This window comes from Protopterus annectens, chromosome 9.part0 (assembly GCF_019279795.1).
Source record: "Protopterus annectens isolate FY-2018-M chromosome 9.part0, PAN1.0, whole genome shotgun sequence".
Classification (NCBI taxonomy): domain Eukaryota; kingdom Metazoa; phylum Chordata; order Ceratodontiformes; family Protopteridae; genus Protopterus; species Protopterus annectens.
In genome coordinates, this window is record NC_056743.1 from 83,731,591 (window position 1) to 83,750,243 (window position 18,653).

At 37.2% G+C, this 18,653-nt stretch overlaps 1 protein-coding gene across 5 annotated transcripts in view; it reads right to left on the minus strand.

Moving 5' to 3' along the window:
- The window catches only part of ANO1 (anoctamin 1), a 1,045,885-nt gene that overhangs the window by 531,650 nt on the left and 495,582 nt on the right, over positions 1-18,653 (minus strand). For all 5 annotated transcript variants that reach the window (XM_044082585.1, XM_044082589.1, XM_044082584.1 and 2 more), the window contains one exon: positions 11,160-11,258. In XM_044082585.1, the coding sequence (XP_043938520.1) occupies positions 11,160-11,258 (99 nt within the window). The remainder of the gene's footprint in view (positions 1-11,159; positions 11,259-18,653) is intronic.

Below are 18,653 nucleotides of genomic sequence, written 5' to 3' on the forward strand. Positions count from 1 at the left end.
GGTAGAATGGATTCAGAGACCAACTTCTCTAACAGGATTGTAGCCCTCCTTTCATACACAACTTTAAACCTGCTCCTTAATAACAATTCCCTATAATACAAAATGTAGAATCTGTCTTAAAGAAATGATCTGATTACATGGCCTGTGAATCATTAGGGATATTTTGATTAGAATGCTAGTTTTGGGGATTGTATTACGGCAGAGAAGAAGACATTCCAGAATATCTTGAAGATATCTGGATGTCTTTTCATTTTTTTATTGCACATGATCCTGGGGTGTACATTTTGCTGCCTGAAAGACTATTAATTAAGGAAACGTTCTCCCAATTGCATACACAGCAGTCCAATGGTATAAGAAGCAAGTTTTGTGAGGAATAAATAGTCTGTATTTATTCCTGTGTCTAGATTCCAACTGTGTAGAAACTGCTTCAGATTACTGATAATGGGTGGAGGCAAATGCCAACCAAGTCCATGGTTCTGCCAAAGCACTTTCACCTCTTAGGCAACTGACCTGGAGTTTGACATCGAGGTATACCTCACGACCTTGGTTTGTATGCACAAACCAACAAACTATGGTAATAACAGACTCTGTCATGTGGAAATAAAACACATAAAACCAAAAAATGCAAAAAAAAAAAAAAAAACAAGAAGATTCAAGTCTGCATCAGTATTTATTCTGTAAAAAAAAAAAGAAACATTATTTTATGTACTCTGCTGTATTATTTTACATCTCAGTGTGCGTGTGTGTGTGCGTGCATGTACGTGCCTCCTGTGAAGGTTGGGCACTGGGTGTGTGTGCGCCTTCTGTTAAGGTTATATGAATAATACATGTACATATATTATTTATATAAGTTGACATCTGTGTCTGTGTAGTTGACACAATTTTGATGACTAAACAGATAGTCAAAATATGTACAACACTGTTACATTACCAGGGTTGGGGAATACAATATGTATTTTGTGATCTCTGCATTAGAGTATATAATGTGTACTGCGTGTGTGTGCACACGGGGGGTGATATTTCTTGCTTTTATTTTTATGCTACGAGGTTATTGCTTTAGCTCATGCATAGTGATGTGTCAACATTTTTGTTAACCTTTTTTTCTCGATGTTGGACAAAAATGGTTGAGAGGGTGGCCTAATGGTTAAGGTGTTTGCCTTACAAACACAAGGTGCAGGGTTTGAGTCTCACAAGGGATAATTGACTAGGCTTAAAATCGCTCACAAGGGCAGTTAGCCTACTACTAATCTATGAACCTATGAGTATTTCAATCATTTTAAGTATACCCATAATATATATATGTATATATATATATATATATATATATATATATATATATATATATATATATATATTTATACATATCTATATATATCTGCCATGTGTTTGGTCAACTCTTGCTTTGGTCGACAGCTAGAACTGCAGGGTTGTTCATTTGATTTATCAAATGGATATTTCATTACAAGTTTGCTTTGCCAAAAAAGGCAATTGGGTTATATGCTAGATTTTGTGTATGTGTGTGTGTGTGTGTGTGTGTGTGTGTGTGTAAATGTTTGTAGGTTAGAGTAAGACTGAAGGTTAATTAAGGAGACAAATTAGGCGTGTGCTTATGTCTGTGTGATTGTGAGAATTTAGTGTTAGGGTCAGGGATAGGAGTGAGGGGATGAAGCCTCTAATCCTAATATGTAAAAAAGTCCTTCCCCTAACACTACCACTGTTCAGCCAAATTAAAGCTGAATATGATCAGGTTATGGGTAGTGCATCGGAAAACTAAATTTGTGTCCTTTTCAATGTTCTGTGTGTCAGTGTATTTTGTATCTGATATAGTGGGTGTTCGACATGTTGTGGCCTTTATTATATGTCAAAGAAGTGACATGTCAACCATTCATTAATCACGTGTGTGTGGTGTGTATATGTGTATGTCCTTCCCAAAAGTAGGGGGTCCTGCAGTTTCTGTAGGTGATGTTTACCAAAAGCACTCTACCAAGGTAATTAGAAGTTTGTAGTATGAATAACCCATGCTCACAGAAAATACACTTTTTGAAAGTTCTTAAACAACTGTGAGAGATGTATGTATGTCTGCTGTCATAATTATTGTGAAAAAATGAGAGAAGAATGCATTTACTGAATATTCTTTTTTCTTCTTTGAATTTTTATTTATTTATTTTTTCTCTTCTTTGGGCCACTTGTAAATATTGTAAATAATGTTATTGTTCTACTCATTATTATTGAATTGTAATCTAATTTACTGTTTTCTTTAAAAACAAATAAAAATTATTTGAGCAAAAAAAAAAATTATTATTATGAAACATCTTTAGCCTACCCTCAAAGAAAAAGGAGCATCTGCATCTTAAATTTTCAGTCTAAAAAATCTATTTTATTGCCTTGTTTATGCTTTAGCATTTCCAAAGAATAAAAGGATCACATTTAGAAAGGAATTCATATTCTTTATATGTTTAAAATAACATCAACATGATATATTTGTTTTGATTGCTTTTGTTTATTTTATTCAGAGCAGGACTGAAAGCTACACATTTGTTTTCAGCTGAATGTTTTGTAAAAGTCACACCCTTCTAACTTACAAAGGTCCTTCCAGCATGAATTCCACGTTAACTTCAACCTAGAAGGTCCCGCTACTGCTTCAAGATAAAGATATTGTTATGAAATTATCGTGACAGGAACTGCCTGGTTTTTCACAGCTTAATAGCTTTAAAAGAAAGTAGACACAATATTATCAATTATTTGCATGCCTATCAAAATATGTAGGGTGTGTATTTTGTTATAACAGACAAAACTGACTGAAAATGTTAACTGTTTTCTGGAAAAGAGTATTATTGTTCTCATTTCATGAGAGCATAACCATAAAGATTTAGGCTATAAATTAAGGCTGTCAGCCTGGAAAAAAAATTGCAAAATGTATATTTTTGTGAATGAAAGGGGAAAAGAAACTACCCAAATGACACTAAAGGACTACTGGCCATACCTAGTAATAAAGGATCATTTCCCTGTAACCATAACAAATATCATAAAAACGTTGTGTGTGACACTAAGTTTCATGGCAAATCTCTCAGAATAATGTATCATAACCTTCAGCTACAAAATATGCCTATAGCTGGTGGTTCTGGCTGTAAAGATGTGTACATAAGTTTATCTTCTTGTAATGTTGCTTGCTGCTAAAGCTAAACTGGTTGGTGGGGGAGGATAGGTCTAGAGACAAATCATCAGCATTCATGAGAGAAATAAGTAGGATTTTTAATTCTGATATAATGATAATGCACTGAAGAAATATTCAAGGCAATTAATAATCAGGTTGCCAAGCAGAAGTTCAGCACAGCATCTAAAATAAAAATAAAGTATAATGCAAAATGTCAGACTATGGCAGTAAAGGCATATAAACTAATTCCACTGGAGCCTTTCATTGAGGGGTTATAGCTCTGCCTCCCTTTACTATTTGATTTTGAAACTTTCACATCATAACAGTAGTGTGTTCATATATAAAACATTCCTAAGATCATGATTCTAACTTTAGAGTTTCCATTGCAGCACACCTTTGAATTTGACCCCACAGTTTAGTCACTTAAAAGTATGGCACCCACAATGTTACAAATGAAGGAAATTGTAGTTTTCCTGAGGAAATACATACAGTTTTACTTAATATCAAATAATAACTCACTAAAAAAAGCATTCAGTGCCATTTCTGTGCTCTGCTTGATGAACAGAAGCTGAAAACAGCACCTCTAATGGTAAACGGATATAATGCATAATGCCCGACTATGGTGGCACACACCTCAAAATGAACAAATGTAATGCCTATCTGTAAAAGGCCAAAGGCAATATCTCAGTGGCAGTACATGCAGGCGGTGTGTGTGTGTGTGTCTGTGTGTGTGTGTGTGTGTGTGTGTGTGTGTGTGTGTGTGTCTGTGTGTGTGTGTGTGTGTGTGTGTGTGTCTGACTGTAGATGAATGAATGCAAATACAAGAATGTGATTTTAATGTGCATGTGTGTGTGCCTGTCTGTCTGTCTCTGTGTGTTTCTTTTTCCTTATACCTAGGCTGTCACCATATGGAAATTAGGTAGAGGATCCATTTATGTGGGTGACTGTTTCTGTGAGTACATGAAGGCTTTCTTGTGAATTCTTGGATGTGTGGGCATGCAAATGTCTAGAATTGTGTGTGTGTGTGTGTGTGTGTGTGTGTGTGTGTGTGTGTGTGTGTGTGTGTGTGTGTGTGTGTGTGTGTGTGTGTGTGTGTGTGTGTGTGTGTGTGTGTGTGTGTGTGTGTGTGTGTGTGTGTGTGTGTGTGTGTGTGTGTGTGTGTGTGTGTGTGTGTGTGTGTGTGTGAGTGTGTGTGTGTGTGTGTGTGTGTGTGTGTGTGTGTGTGTGTGTGTGTGTGTGTGTGTGTGTGTGTGTGGTATGTTTGTCTAGTGGAGCACCGATGCTACTGCAGTGTCTGGACTGGTAGGGAAACACTAGCATGGTCAGGTCTGACAGCCGTGTGTTCAATTCAGAGGTTTGGTAATGAGCCTGCAAAAAGGTGTTTCTGTGGGTACTTTACCACGTCTCTGATTCAGAGATTCCATAAGGATAACTGACCAATCCACATTGGGGGTCCGAATGGACAGATGATAAATCAGCAAGCAAAGCAGACTAGTATTGCTTGAATTGAATTCATCCTCAAGTTTTGGTGAGTACCTTCACAAGATGGACCTTGTTTTTCACAAAATCTTACCAAGATGACACCAATATAGATAGACTGCATTTTATATCATGGACAGAAGTAGGTTAACAAATTAAAAAGACAGCTGGGTGCACAAGACCCAGGATAAAAAAGTGCCCAATCCTGGTAGGCGCACTGGTGCCAAGACTGGAAAAAATGACAGTGTGGAATCCTCCTGATGCAGAAACATTCCTACAATGGGGTTAGGGCAGGCCTAGGGTAAGAATGGCTCCCCTGTTGCAGAAGGAAGTAGCAGTCCACAAAAATCACAAAAACTGATAGGCCAAAAAAAGGTATAAATATGACAGAGTGGACCATTGAGGATAAGAAAGAAATTATGCATTGGTAGTATTATGCAAGAAGCCGAGAATTTGCAGACAGAATGTAAACAAAAAGATTGAGAGAAATTAGAGGAAAGAAAAATACTTGCATAAGAAAAGCTGTCAGAAGCTTCAAATAAAAATTATTTTCATTAATAGAACAGATTTATGAAAAACATTATATAGACCAAGAAGTCTTGAGCTGTTTGGAAAAAAGAAGTGAGTGAGGAAGTGTATAAATATAACAAACAAAATCTAGAGATTTTTGAAAAATATAAAAAAGAAATATGGACATGAGAAAGAAAGAGGGATCAGATATGGTGCAATATTTACATAAAGGAAAAAGCCAAATTAACCAATACAAAAAAAGCAGCCCCAAAAATGTTCAAAGTGAAATACGGGCAAAAGCATCCAGATATGGAAAATTTCACAATACAAAAAATAAGATCACAAATAGGGAACGCAGAACAGAAGATTAGTAAATTAGAAGTTGAAAAAATAGAAGTTGTAGTTATGGAATACCCGCAAAGTGAGGATTTAGTGTAGAAAGTCTAACACAGGTTATATCACAGCATGGTGATGAACAACAAGTCATCCAAGTAAGGGGAAACAGAAGCAGGAGACATCTGAAGAAGAAATATGGACATGGGAAAGAAAAAGAGATTTAATACGGTGCAATATTTATACAAAGGAGAAAGCAAAACTAATCAGTACAAAAAGAGCAGCACCAAAGATATTTGAAGAGAAATACAGGCAAAGGCATCTGGGTATAAAAAATCTTATGATACAAAACATAAGAAATCAAAGAAGAAAAGTGGATTAGTAATGGAGAAGTTAAAGAAATAGAAACTGAGGTTATGGAGCACCTGCAATGTGAAGGATTTAGTGTAGAAAGTCTAACTCTGATAACATCACAGCAAAATAGAGCAGTGGATCCCAAATTAAGGAGACACCAGTGGAGCAGGAAACATCTGATCAGTTGCCATATGAAAATACTTCGGCGCCTCCCATAGGAAGCCAGTATAAAAGTTCAGCTGGAGTTTCATAGCAAGACGAGGAACAGGAAGCAGTCAATGGAGTGATAGGCTAGTGAGTTCACATGTGAAAGAGCAACCGACAACACAGGGCAAAACTGAAGAGAATATGGCATAGGATGATGCTCTGGAACTTTCTACAGAATGCCCATAGAAAATGAAGAACAAAGAATGTGTCCTCAGTTTAGAAGAAAATGATCTGAGAGAAGAGTTGCTTGATTTCATAGATATGGACAGACATATTAAGATCAATGAAAGAAACGGACTACAGAAAGTCAGTAAAATACAAAAAATGAACACAATAATTAGGACTGTTCATAGAGATTCATGTCATATAACAAAAATAAATAGGATATGTTACTATGCAGCTAAATTAATAACAGTCTTGCTACAAAAACACAGGGCAGTAAGGGAAAGGAAGGGGATAAATCAAATGCCATCAGGGAAGTATCGAATAGAAAAAAAACTATAAAGCAATTAAGATGAGACGTGTCACTGTTAGAAGAGTATAGAAGAGGGAACAGATCAAAAAATACTCAGAAAAACATAAGTGATGAAAGCAATGTGTATCAGAACAGATCAGGATCTATCATGTACTATCACAAATAAACTAAAATATCGGGTCTATATTAGAACATCGAAGTTTCATAACTTTGAATGTTCTAATATCGAACCCTATTCAGTGAAAGCTGAAAATATCGAAGCAACAGAAAATCAAAATTTTTCCTAGGAAAAGAATTTGGTTGTCTGTTTCTGGTGCTTCGGTATTTTCAGCGCTGTGGTGGAAAGTTACGGGTCGGGTTCAGGTAAGTGTGCAACTGAGTGTGGGTTAGGTATGTGTGCAATTGTGTGGACGTGAGGGTTAGGACGGGTTAGGGTTAGGGTGCGGGTTAGGTATGTGTGCGTGTGTGTGGACATGAGGGCTAGGATGGGTTAGGTGAGTTAGGGTTAGGGTGCGGGTTAGGTATGTGTGTGATTGTGTGGACGTGAGGGTTAGGGTGGGGTAGGTGAGTTAGGGTTAGAGCGCGGGTGAGGTGAGTGTGCGATAGTGACAGACCTTAGGGTTAGGGTTTGGGTTAAGGTAAGTGGATAGTTAGTGGTGTGTGTATAGTTTAGTGTAGGGCTAGGTGTAAGATTTTAGGTGTATGTGTGTGGATTGCTGTTTGTTTGGTGTGCTTGTGTTGTGTGTATGTGTTTTGGAACAGCAAATTTTTTCCCTAGGAAAAAATTCGCTGTTCTGTATGTTCGATGTTTTCAGCTTTCAGTGAATAGGGTTCGATATTAGAACAGTCGATGTTCTGAAACTTCGATGTTCTAATATAGAACCATAATAAACTAAAAATATTAGCATAGGCAGAACAACTTAGAAGATCTGCAGATAAATATAAAGGAAAAGTAGAAAATAAGCAATTTATTGATGACCCAAAAAGGTTTTATAGAGAATTGGGAAAGAAGGCAAAAGGAATTGAAACACTACCAAAAAAAGAAGAAATAGATACATTATGGAGAAATAATCTATGAAGATCCTGTGGAATGTGACCAAGATGGTAAATGGATAAAAGAAGTTAAAGAAGGAATAAGAAGTTCAAATGTTCAGGATATGAAATGGGATGATGTAACAGCCAGAGAGATTGAAACAATGATAAGAAAAGCTCCTAATTTGAAAACCCCAGGTCCAGGTGCAGTACCTAACTTCTGGCTAAAAAGTATTAATGTCTTTACATGAAGATTTAACCATGAGCATTCTTCTTCTTTCAGCTTTTCCAGGTTAGGGGTCGCCACAGTGGATCACCTTGTCCGCTCATGATTGGCAGTGAAGTTTTACAGTGTCGAGTTGCCAGCCCAGTGCCCAACCTTCCACAGAAGGCACACACACACTCACACCTAGGGCCAATTTAGAATGTCCAATTCACCTACAGCATGTCTTTGCAATGTGGGAGGAAACTGGAGCACCCGGAAGAAACCCACGCGACCACAGGGAGGACATGCAGACTCCGCACAGAAGGCACCCCAGCTGAGAATTGAACCAGAGAACCTCTTGCTGTGAGGTGGCAATGCTAACCACTGCACCACTGTGGCTGCCCATGATTTAACCATGAGTGAGAACTATTTATATGCACACCCAGAACCGACACCAACCTATCTATCTATAGGAAAAACAATGCTCCTACTTAAGAGTGAACCTGCAAGCTATCCTAAAAATTATAGACCAATGACTTGCCCTCCAACAATATATAAACTCTAGAATAAAACAACCAAACTTGGATCCTTTCTTGCTTGTGGTTTAGTGGATATATAAACTATACACTGGAATTGATGCAGACAGAGTTAATAGTTATTTAGAAGAAAACTCAATCATGGCAATAGAACAAAAGGGTAACATAAGAAAGGCATATGGAACAAAGGATCATTTGTTGTTAGTCATAATGGAAAACTGTAAAAAGGGGAAGAATCTAAGTATGGCATGGACAGACTACAAAAAAAACATTTGATAGTTTCCATATTCATGGATAAGAGTGCTTAAAAATGTATAACATACACCATACACTTATTGATTACATTACAGTGACCATGAAACAGTGGCAAACCACTCTGCAGTTAAGCCATGATAATGGACAAATTATTATTCCATGGATAAAAAATTAAAGGGGGGGGTATTCCAGGGTGACCCTCTCACTGCTGCTCTTTTGTCTTGTCCTTAACCCATTAAGCTGTCTACTTAACAGATTAAGTCATGGCTACAATTTGGTTCCCAGAAACCAACACAGTGTAAAGACTTCTCCTCTCCTTTTGTAGATGATTTAAAACTATAGTTCATCAGATGAGGAACTGAAACCACAACTGTAAGTGATCAAACCTTTCTCAGATGATGTAAGAATGTCATTTGGTCTTGATAAATGTGCAAAAGTAACCTTTAAAGCAGGGAAGCTGCAGCACCAAGAAAACATCAGTTTGGGACAGGAATGTGAAATAAAAAAATTGAGCAAGAGGGGGAGTATAAATATTTGGGAATTGATGAAGGATCGACAATAAAACATGAACAAATGTGAATAAAACTTAGTAAAGAATGTTTTTAGAAGACTAAAATTATTACTGAAAACAGTGTTGTCATACGAATAAAAAGTCCAAACTATAAAACAATTTTCTCTTCCTGTCCTAACTTGCAGTTTTACACTTAGTGATTGAAAGGCCCCAAAAGGTGTTGGATCAGCTGGACAGGAAAACAAGAAGGATGCGTCATGCTCATCAAATGATTTATAAAAATCAGTGCATACCAAGACTATATATTTCCCATTCTGAAGGAGGTACGGGCTTCCTCATAATTGATTACTTATATAGATCTGCTGTCATGGGACTGCGTACATATCTGCTGACCTCACAAGCTCCAAAGGTAGTAAAGTTTTAAAACTTGAGGAGAATATGTCTAAGGTGACTTCCCTGCTTAGTTCAGCAGAAGCAGATTGCTGTTAAGTGGGAATGGAAATCAACCAGAAGTAGATAAAAATCAGGTAGAAACTGAATGTACCAAAAAACAAAAGACAGAATATAATGTAAAGGAGCAGATGAGAAGGCAAGAAATTTGGAAAATGCATAAATATAGTTGCAAGTATAGAAAGCTCTTGGAACAAACTCATGTTAATCAGAATCAGACACAGGAGTGGTGGTTAAGGAGATGTGAATTTAAACCAAAAGACAAAAGGTAGTGGACTACGAACACGTTGGTTTACAAAGTGCATTGAACATGTGGAAGAAACAAATAAATGTAGGTTTTGAAAAACAGAACTGGAAACAGTCACACATCTTGTTGCTGGTTGTGACATACTAATGGCAGAAGGACTGTATACTAAAAGGCATAATAATGTGACAGGACTGTTGCACTGGGGATTTTGCAAACATTATGATACTGAAGTAACTGAAAACACTGGAAACATGAGCCACAATGCATTATAGAAAATGATGAACTTTATATTATATGGGTTTACCCGTTACCAGCAGTTCAAAAAATAGATGCAAGAAAAGCAGATATAGTACTCCATGAAAATAGGACAAAAGGAGCACTGATCATTGAAATCACTACACCCAGTGACTACAGTGTCTTATGTACTGAGAAACACAAAGCCATAAAATACCGGGTTTTGCAGGCAGAAGCAAGGGTCATATGGAAGAAGGATACCCAGGCAGTTCCAATAGTACTAGCAGCAATGGGTCTTATAAAAAAGAATTTATAATCTTACTAAGATATGTTACCGATACATGTAACTCCATATGAATTGCAGAAAGAGCCATTACTGGGCACATTGTGGGTGCTGCATAGAGTACTTCTGGCAAACAAAAACTGAAACAATACTAATTTGATGAACTTTAGTCATACTTTGACTTAGGAATAGGGTAAATTTACATCATGGTATTAGAAATCCAAATGACTTCGAGAAATTCAAATGAGACAAGCAATAAGAGCAACCAGTGGAAATCTTTGAATTGTTGTTAGTTATTGTTTTTGCTTCAAAACTGAAGCAAACATGCATTTCCAAGTGCATTCTATTGAGATCAATGCAAGTTATCATTCCTTAGACCAGCTGTAAAAGTTTTAAATCAGGCAACGTTTTCGTGGGAAAACACTTCATGATAACTAAAAATAATTTGTTCATGTCACTTCTTTTAACATTATAGTTTCATACACTGAATACAGTCCTTTATAAGAATGAGACTCCATTAATCTAGGGGATAATACTAGAAAGATAATATTTTCTGGGAACTGGAAATTAGCATCAATATAAGAGTGCAAAATGACAATATGAACAGCACATAAATCTGCTCTAAAATTAAGCAGCAGTCTGCTAGCTGGCACATTAATAAATTACATTTGTTAGTCTGTTAACTTTGTTTATTCCATTTTGTGACTCAGTCTCCCCAGATCAGTGTATCGTAGCTACCCTTAGTAATTAACAAATCAGCTTATGATATCACCATTGCTTAATTAGTTGAAATAGCTTGATAACACTTCAAAACAAACAAGGAGTAATTAAATATCATAAATATTTTCAATAAAATCTGCATTAAGAAGATATAGCAGTGAATGAGATCTTTACCTTTTTGGTGGGCATCTTTAATTTCATAAATTCAGCCTCTCTGCAAAGAACGTGCCAAGGTGCATGTATTTTCACATACCCAACACCCTGTGATTTTGCCTGTTGAAAGATTGAAAGTTTGTTAGAACCAAACCGAAATCTATTTTTTTTAATTCTACCTCTGTATGTTTTTATTGTTGTCCACTAAACATTTTTTTAATTTTTTTGCAGTGTAAAAAATGTTGTCAAGTTATAAATTAAGGAATGCCACAAAAGATACAATTGCATATTCTTATGGGTCTTATTTATCATGCTTTTGTAACTAGGGGAAGTAGTAAATTGATGTAAATCAGTATAACATTTTATTCTGGCAGTATTTAAACACAGGTAGTTTTCTTCCATGCCATACTTTATAAGGAGCATCAAAAAAGATATAGTGTTAATGAATGAAATCAATACAACATATTTAATACTGCCTTAGTCTTAAATATTAAACAAACACCTGTTGGCTGGTATCGCTAGAAGCAACACTGTCTTTAACCAACAGACTGTTGTGCACTCAGTTTCACAGTTGCAAACAGAAGCAAAGCTGTGACAAATCCAGCCATCTTAAACAGCACAAATTCAATAATTTTCATGCTAGGAATGTAAACTAAAATATGTTGCCTAAACAGAGATGTTCAGCCTAATTGTGGTAGTTATATAGGCATCCAGTGTTAGGCACTTTGTCATTTGTAGAAGATGGTATTACATGGAAAGGTTACTTGTAATTTTAAAACCATTCAGGTAAATTACAGGTAGCTGTATTAAAACTCCAAACATTAAATGTAATGCAAGTAAATAATATTAGAAATATTTTGGCCAGAACTACTATATCCGATTTTAAATGGCTGTGACTACCCCCTTTTCCTTCATAAGAATAAACCACCGTGAACTTCAAGGATGGTATTTTCTGCTGTTGGCTTTCTGCAACCACGCACCACGCTGCAGTCCTTCTCAGTGTAATCATGATTAGTGATTGTATGCAGAGCAGTGACACAATGCATTTAAGTTTATTTCTTTATTCAATGCTTGTTAACTGGTTAAGTAAACTGGAGCATGAATATTTTCAGGAATGAATAGAGCCAAAGAGCCAGCAAAAATTTACAAAAATATAAATAAAAGGAAGCACACATTAAAACAACAAAAGGGCATACACTGAAATAAAGGTTAACATGAAAGGCATACCTGAGGCAGTAAGTACTCAGTGGAACTCATTTGCAATCATACCAGTGATTTGCTGAACTTAATGTGCATAATGTAAAGATACTGGAGTCCATTAATAAATGAAGTAAGCTAACCTCATCTCAAAAAGTCTTGCAGCTGTAAATATCATTGAGTTGTTCAATAATTTCCCCCTAAAGCTAGTAAATTCATTTAGAATCTTCAGTTCTTATAGCTGCATAGGTAAGTACTAGGCTAGCTGTCCATGTGGGTCATTTTAAGCCAAGCCAGTTTCCCTTTTTGTGCTCAAAATCACCTAAACATATCCCATTTGGTTACTAATTGGCCTTTCCCATCCCATAGCTGATAATGAGGTAATGCGTTCCATTACACTGGCATAGTTTGTTATGGTGAAAGCAGGCCTCTGCAAAGTCAGTGATCCAGATTTGTTGGATTTCAATGAATATAATAAATTTGGATTGGAATCGAGCCACAGCTCCACAGCAGCTAGATCTTCCTTCATAAGATGTTGCATGATTTCCCTGGAAATAATACTCCTACCTTCTATACCCAAAAGTAGACCACATTTTTTTGTTTTTTAGTTTCTGTAAGATCCAGTACCAAATGTTGATAACAAAAGAAATTGAAACATGAAATGTAGCCTCTTTAATATGATCTGCATGATTCTACAAAACAGTATCCCACCTTTATCGGTCATTGTCACAATTATATCTTTATTACTGCTCAAATCAATTAACGCTTCACTTTCAAACTGAGAAAGATTTTGACCAAAACATCTGAAAATAGAACATGCACTTTTGTTTAAATCAGCTAATAGTAGTTGTTCAAAGAGTCTAACGATGGAAGTTAAGGTTATTTGAAAGTCGAACATTGAAAGGAGAATAGAGGGAAATCTTCCTCACTAGTGGTAACTGGATGTGTAGCAAACCAATAGTTCAAATTCAATAATCTAGTGAATACTTTTAAATCCACAACAGTATGTAGTAGGTGCAAATGATAAACCTTTATTAAGAACAGAAGTAGAATTATCAGAAAGTTTCAAGTTACACAACATTATTAACAATGTTCTCATCGTGTTCTGCTGCATCTATTTCTTAAACTCACTGAAAATAGTTACCATTTTGTCCTTTATTCCAATGATTTCTACCCCACCCCTACTTGTCACGCTGTACAAAGAGGGCTTAAAAGTATTGAAACTGAGTTTCTTATTAACAGTGGAGCACTCCACAAACTCCAAAAGTGTGTCCGTGTTGAACAAAAGTTCAGTATTTAAACTATAATATTTTAATATGGATAATGGTTTTGAGGGTCAATTACATTTAACTCTATTTTTAGAACCTGTAAAATTAACAAAACTCTTGCATAAGAATCTTACAGAATGCGTCTGTTTATTCCAAGTAAAAACAAACTTTTATTCATAGTTCCCAGCATCATATTTTCATTTTTTTACATTTACATAATTCACATTCCTTATCTAAATCACAAATGGATTAGAGATAGTTTTGATAAAGTCCCTGAAGTGCAAAATCCATTCCAAACGACTCATAATGTTGTAAAACCACAACAGCAGCATCGTTCTATTGTGGTAAAACTGATTCATAAAAGCAGTCATACAGCTTGCAAACATATGTGAAGCAACCGTTGCACCGACTCCCATTGCTTCATAAAATTTAAATTTTTACATCATCAGTTCCCCCACCCAGTTACATGTATATACAATAGTCTGCAGGCCACACCCCCTAATTCACCTGTATCATCAGTATTCTGAATCTTGCCCTAATGTGTATGAGCAATCTGAGCCACTCCTAATGTGTATGAGCAATCTGAGCCACTCCTATTATGTATGAAAAATCTAAACCACTCCTAATGTGTATGAGCAATCTGAGCCCCTCCTATTGTCTATGAGCAGTCTGAGCCACTCCTATTGTGTATGAGCAGTCTGAGCCACTCCTATTGTGTATGAGCAATCGGAGACCCTCCGAATGTGTATGAGCAGTCTGAACCACTCTTATTATGTATGAGCAGTCTGAGCCACTCCTATTGTGTATGAGCAATCTGAGCTCCTCCTAAATTGTATCAGCAGTCTGAGCCACTCCTAATGTGTATGAGCAGTCTGAGCCACTCCTAATATGTATGAGCAGACTAAGCCACTCCTAATGTGTATGAGCAGTCTGAGCCACTCCTAATGTGTATGAGCAGTCTGAGCCACTCCTAATGTGTATGAGCTATCTGAGCCACTCCTAATGTGTATGAGCAATCTGAGTCACTCCTAATGTGTATGAGCAATCTGAGCCACTCCTAATGTGTATGAGCAATTTGAGCCACTCCTATTATGTATGAAAAATCTAAACCACTCCTAATGTGTATGAGCAATCTGAGCCCCTCCTATTGTCTATGAGCAGTCTGAGCCCCTCCTATTGTCTATGAGCAGTCTGAGCCACTCCTATTGTGTATGAGCAATCTGAGCCCCTCCTAATGTGTATGAGCAGTCTGAGACACTCTTAATATGTATTAGCAGTCTTAGCCACTCCCGATGTGTATGAGCAATCTGTGCCACTCCTAATGTGTATGAGCAATCTGAGCCACAACTTGTCAAAATTCTAGCACTGCCAAATAAAAGGTGTCTGTTTTACAGCTGTTGAAGAGTCATGTTTAACAACGGCTAGGAATATGCCCCTTCCCCACTGATTTGTGATCTCACAGTTGATATTAAGGGTATGGAGTGTTAAGGGAGGCTTCTCCCCTGCAAGAAAATTCTTATAGATATCAGTTCATTTGGTGGTGTGTGTAGTGTGTTAATCTTAGTGTGTGTGTGGTATTGGTGTACGTATGTGTGTGGAGGGATGGGACTGTGCAGTCTATGGAGCATGAGTCGACAATGGATTATGACTATTTTATTGCATTTGATGCAATCATTGTTCAGTTCTGTAATACAAAACCTATTTGGCCCTGACATCTGATCACTCTTTATGCTAGTTTTGCTTTTTCTTCTTTTTTCTTTTTGGGTCTCCTTCAAGTATTATGCATTTATCCTACCTCTCATAAAAAGCATGTTAGTTCAGTCATTCACTAACTCCTCAATATCCACTTTATCTCATTCATGGTGTTGTCAGCACTGAAGCATATATCAGTATGCAGTGGGAGTAAGGCAGAGAAACAAGTTCTGTCAGGGAGCAGAGAATGAGGAATTATGCAGCAATGCTAAATGCTGCACTACTCTGCCATCCAGATATACGATTACACTAAACTGTCTGTACATGACATTTGCCCCTGTCTGTCACTCAGGTCATGGATTAAAAAGAACAACAAGTTTAAGTAAATAAATCATGTTACTGTCTTCAATGATCCAAATAAATCTGTTCAGGACACTACTGAATTCAAAGATAAAACAGTCTACATTTATGAATACATACCATCAAAGCCAGATCGTGGTCAACTGGGGGATTAGGTGGAGTAATGCACCAGGACTCCCCCTCCCCTCGTAGCCACTCTTGTGTCCCATAAACACTGATCAAAAGTTGCACTTGGTATATTATTTTCTTCTTTATTTTTTAAATGAAGACAGAGATGTGGATTTAATTTGAAACTTTAAATTTATTTATCCTTTGTTGATCAGGTTAGTCCCACTAGGCTTGTATCTTCTTTTCAGCGGAGATAGTGGTATTTATACTTTAGGGAAATTTAGCCATGTCATCAGGGAATTTTTCCCTGCTCTTTTTGATAGCTCAGGTGGGTGTAAAAGACTTTGTAGCAATTACCACCAATGCAGGTAGACGAGGGTTGTTTAACATCTCATCCAAAGAACAACACACGCAAGAGTGCATCACCCCCCTTCTACTGTACTGCAGTGTCAGCAATCTTTCCACATGGTGTGAAAGTAGTACCCACAACCTTCATGAGTATGCTACCTGTTGTGCTACTGAAACTGCTTTCAAATCTTATAGTACAGACACTAATGGGTATTTGCTAAACAAAATAGTTGCACACTGAATACAGATATAGCATGAGCAACAGCAAACTTATCTTCCCTTGAAGCAAACATTCATTGAAAACACATTGAAACTCTCGTTCATTGCAATTGCATTGAAACTTTCATTTATGGAAAATGCCATCCAGATAGTGGCCGATTAAGTATATCTTGATCCCTGGGCTGTTTTCAAACCATGGGTCCCCTGAAATATTTTTAGGACCATGCATAAATGCATGTGTTATTTGATTCACTATCCTAATTTAATCTATTTTTTTAAAAAAACACCAACATTAGAGTACATTTTAAATTTGTCATTTTGAACATTTTTTTCCATTAAGCAGTGAAACAAAATGTGTGAACCAGTAAATGGCAAAAGTGCCCATTTTAAAACATTTTAACCAATTGGTATTTGGTATACAGGAATAAGGCTGCTGTTACCTGTAGCTAAGGTACAGGGTTTGAGCCTGACTAAGTTTGTTAACTACACTGATACTTCTAACAAGGGCATTTCTCTCACACACACACACACTACTTGTACTGTGTCTATAATGCCTCACACATGCACCTGACTGTTTGTACCGTACCTGCAATGCCTCACACATACTCCCAACTGCTTTCAGAAATCTCCTGCCTGCTTGTACTCCACTCAGTTTTGGAAATCAAATACTTTCCTCATACCTGCAAGTCTGCAAATGCTACATGGATCTAGGACTGCTCATAGTTGCTGCTGAACTCATAGCCGGCCTTAGGCATAGGCCGAATAGGCGGCCGACTAGGGCACCTCTCTAGTAGGGATGCTTTTCCAGTATTTATTTGGTGCAGGTAGACTAGGATGGGGGCCCCGGGTGGTGGGGGCACCGTGGAGCCCTTTTGCCTAGGGCACCAGTTGACCTAAGGCCACTCCTGCCTGAAATCCACCTCTAGTAATTGGTCAGTGCTACACTTCGTAACTTCTCTCTGTGTACCTGCAAGTGTGTGAAATCCATCTCTGCTGTAAATAACTGTCGCTTGTGCTTTAAAATCTTACACCATCTCTCCATATATCCCTTATCCTGCTTCATTGATTGATAGCAGCAGGACATGGATGTGTGGGTGGACAATTCAGGAAACTTTTCTGCTTTTTTAAAGCAATAGTACACAGACATTGAGGAAGGTAGGAAAACATTTTTATTTTATATTGCTATACTGGGGATAGTAGGAAACATTTCTTTTTTGTTACTATTTAATGCTGTAGCTGGGCCTTCCAGCCAGCACTGGGCTAGGCAGCTGACTAGGTCACCTAGTAATGACTCTGGCCCTGCATACTACTAATGGACCTCTGTAGGTACAAACTGCAAATATATTTTAACTTATAAGTTTCTACACAAGCCAAGCCTGCCACAACAAGAATAATTGCTTATTACTGATTTTAATTTTTCCTAACCTAGAATGCCTTTGAAGTGTCAGACATGTTGAAGCGATCTTGTTTTCTTGACAAGCTACTACTTGCTCATAATGTACTGTGAGAGTATAGCTGATGAGATTACAACACCCTACTCCATCTTGTCAAATCATAGTCCCTTTCACTTACAGTGGAAGTACTGAGAAATACTGTCAAGTTGTTTGCTTGTTTATTTATTTATTTACCGACTTACTTATTTATTGCCATTGTTTACTGGGAAAGTCTGACTGGGCAGCAAATTCCATTTTCAGCAGAGATCTGGATTGAAAAGCTCCAAAAATACATAAATAATTTGGGATACTGTCTTCAATGGCATTTTTTGCATTGACTCTTACATATGTGTTTTCTATATGTTACATCATCTATGAAACATTTTTGAAAAATTATAAAGAAATAAGATAACATGAAACTGCGTTCACTGGAAGCAATCCTCACCTTGGAAGACAAAGACATTTGTGCAATCACAGAAACCTGGTTCAAGGTTGTGGAGAGCACCCCAGCCTTGTCAGGCTACAACTCCTTCCACAGATTCAGATTACAAACTGAAGGCATGAAAACTAAAGGAAGTGGTATATCAATATTGATTAAAGATAAATACACCTTCAGATTGGTTAGAGAACATGAGTCCCTGGAGATACTTCAGGTGCAATTAACTGTTGGTAGGACACCTATTCAAGTCACTGCCAGCTACAGGACCCCTTCCATGAATCATGACACCCACTCTGCCTATTTGGATTAACTTCCAAACACCATGGTTTTGGGTGACTTTTACAACCCATCCATTGACTGGAGAAATTATTCCTGCAGAAACTCAGTTGCCCAAAGGTTCCTTGACTTTGTTAAATCCACAAGGGGTGCCAACATCCTGGAACTGGTGCTT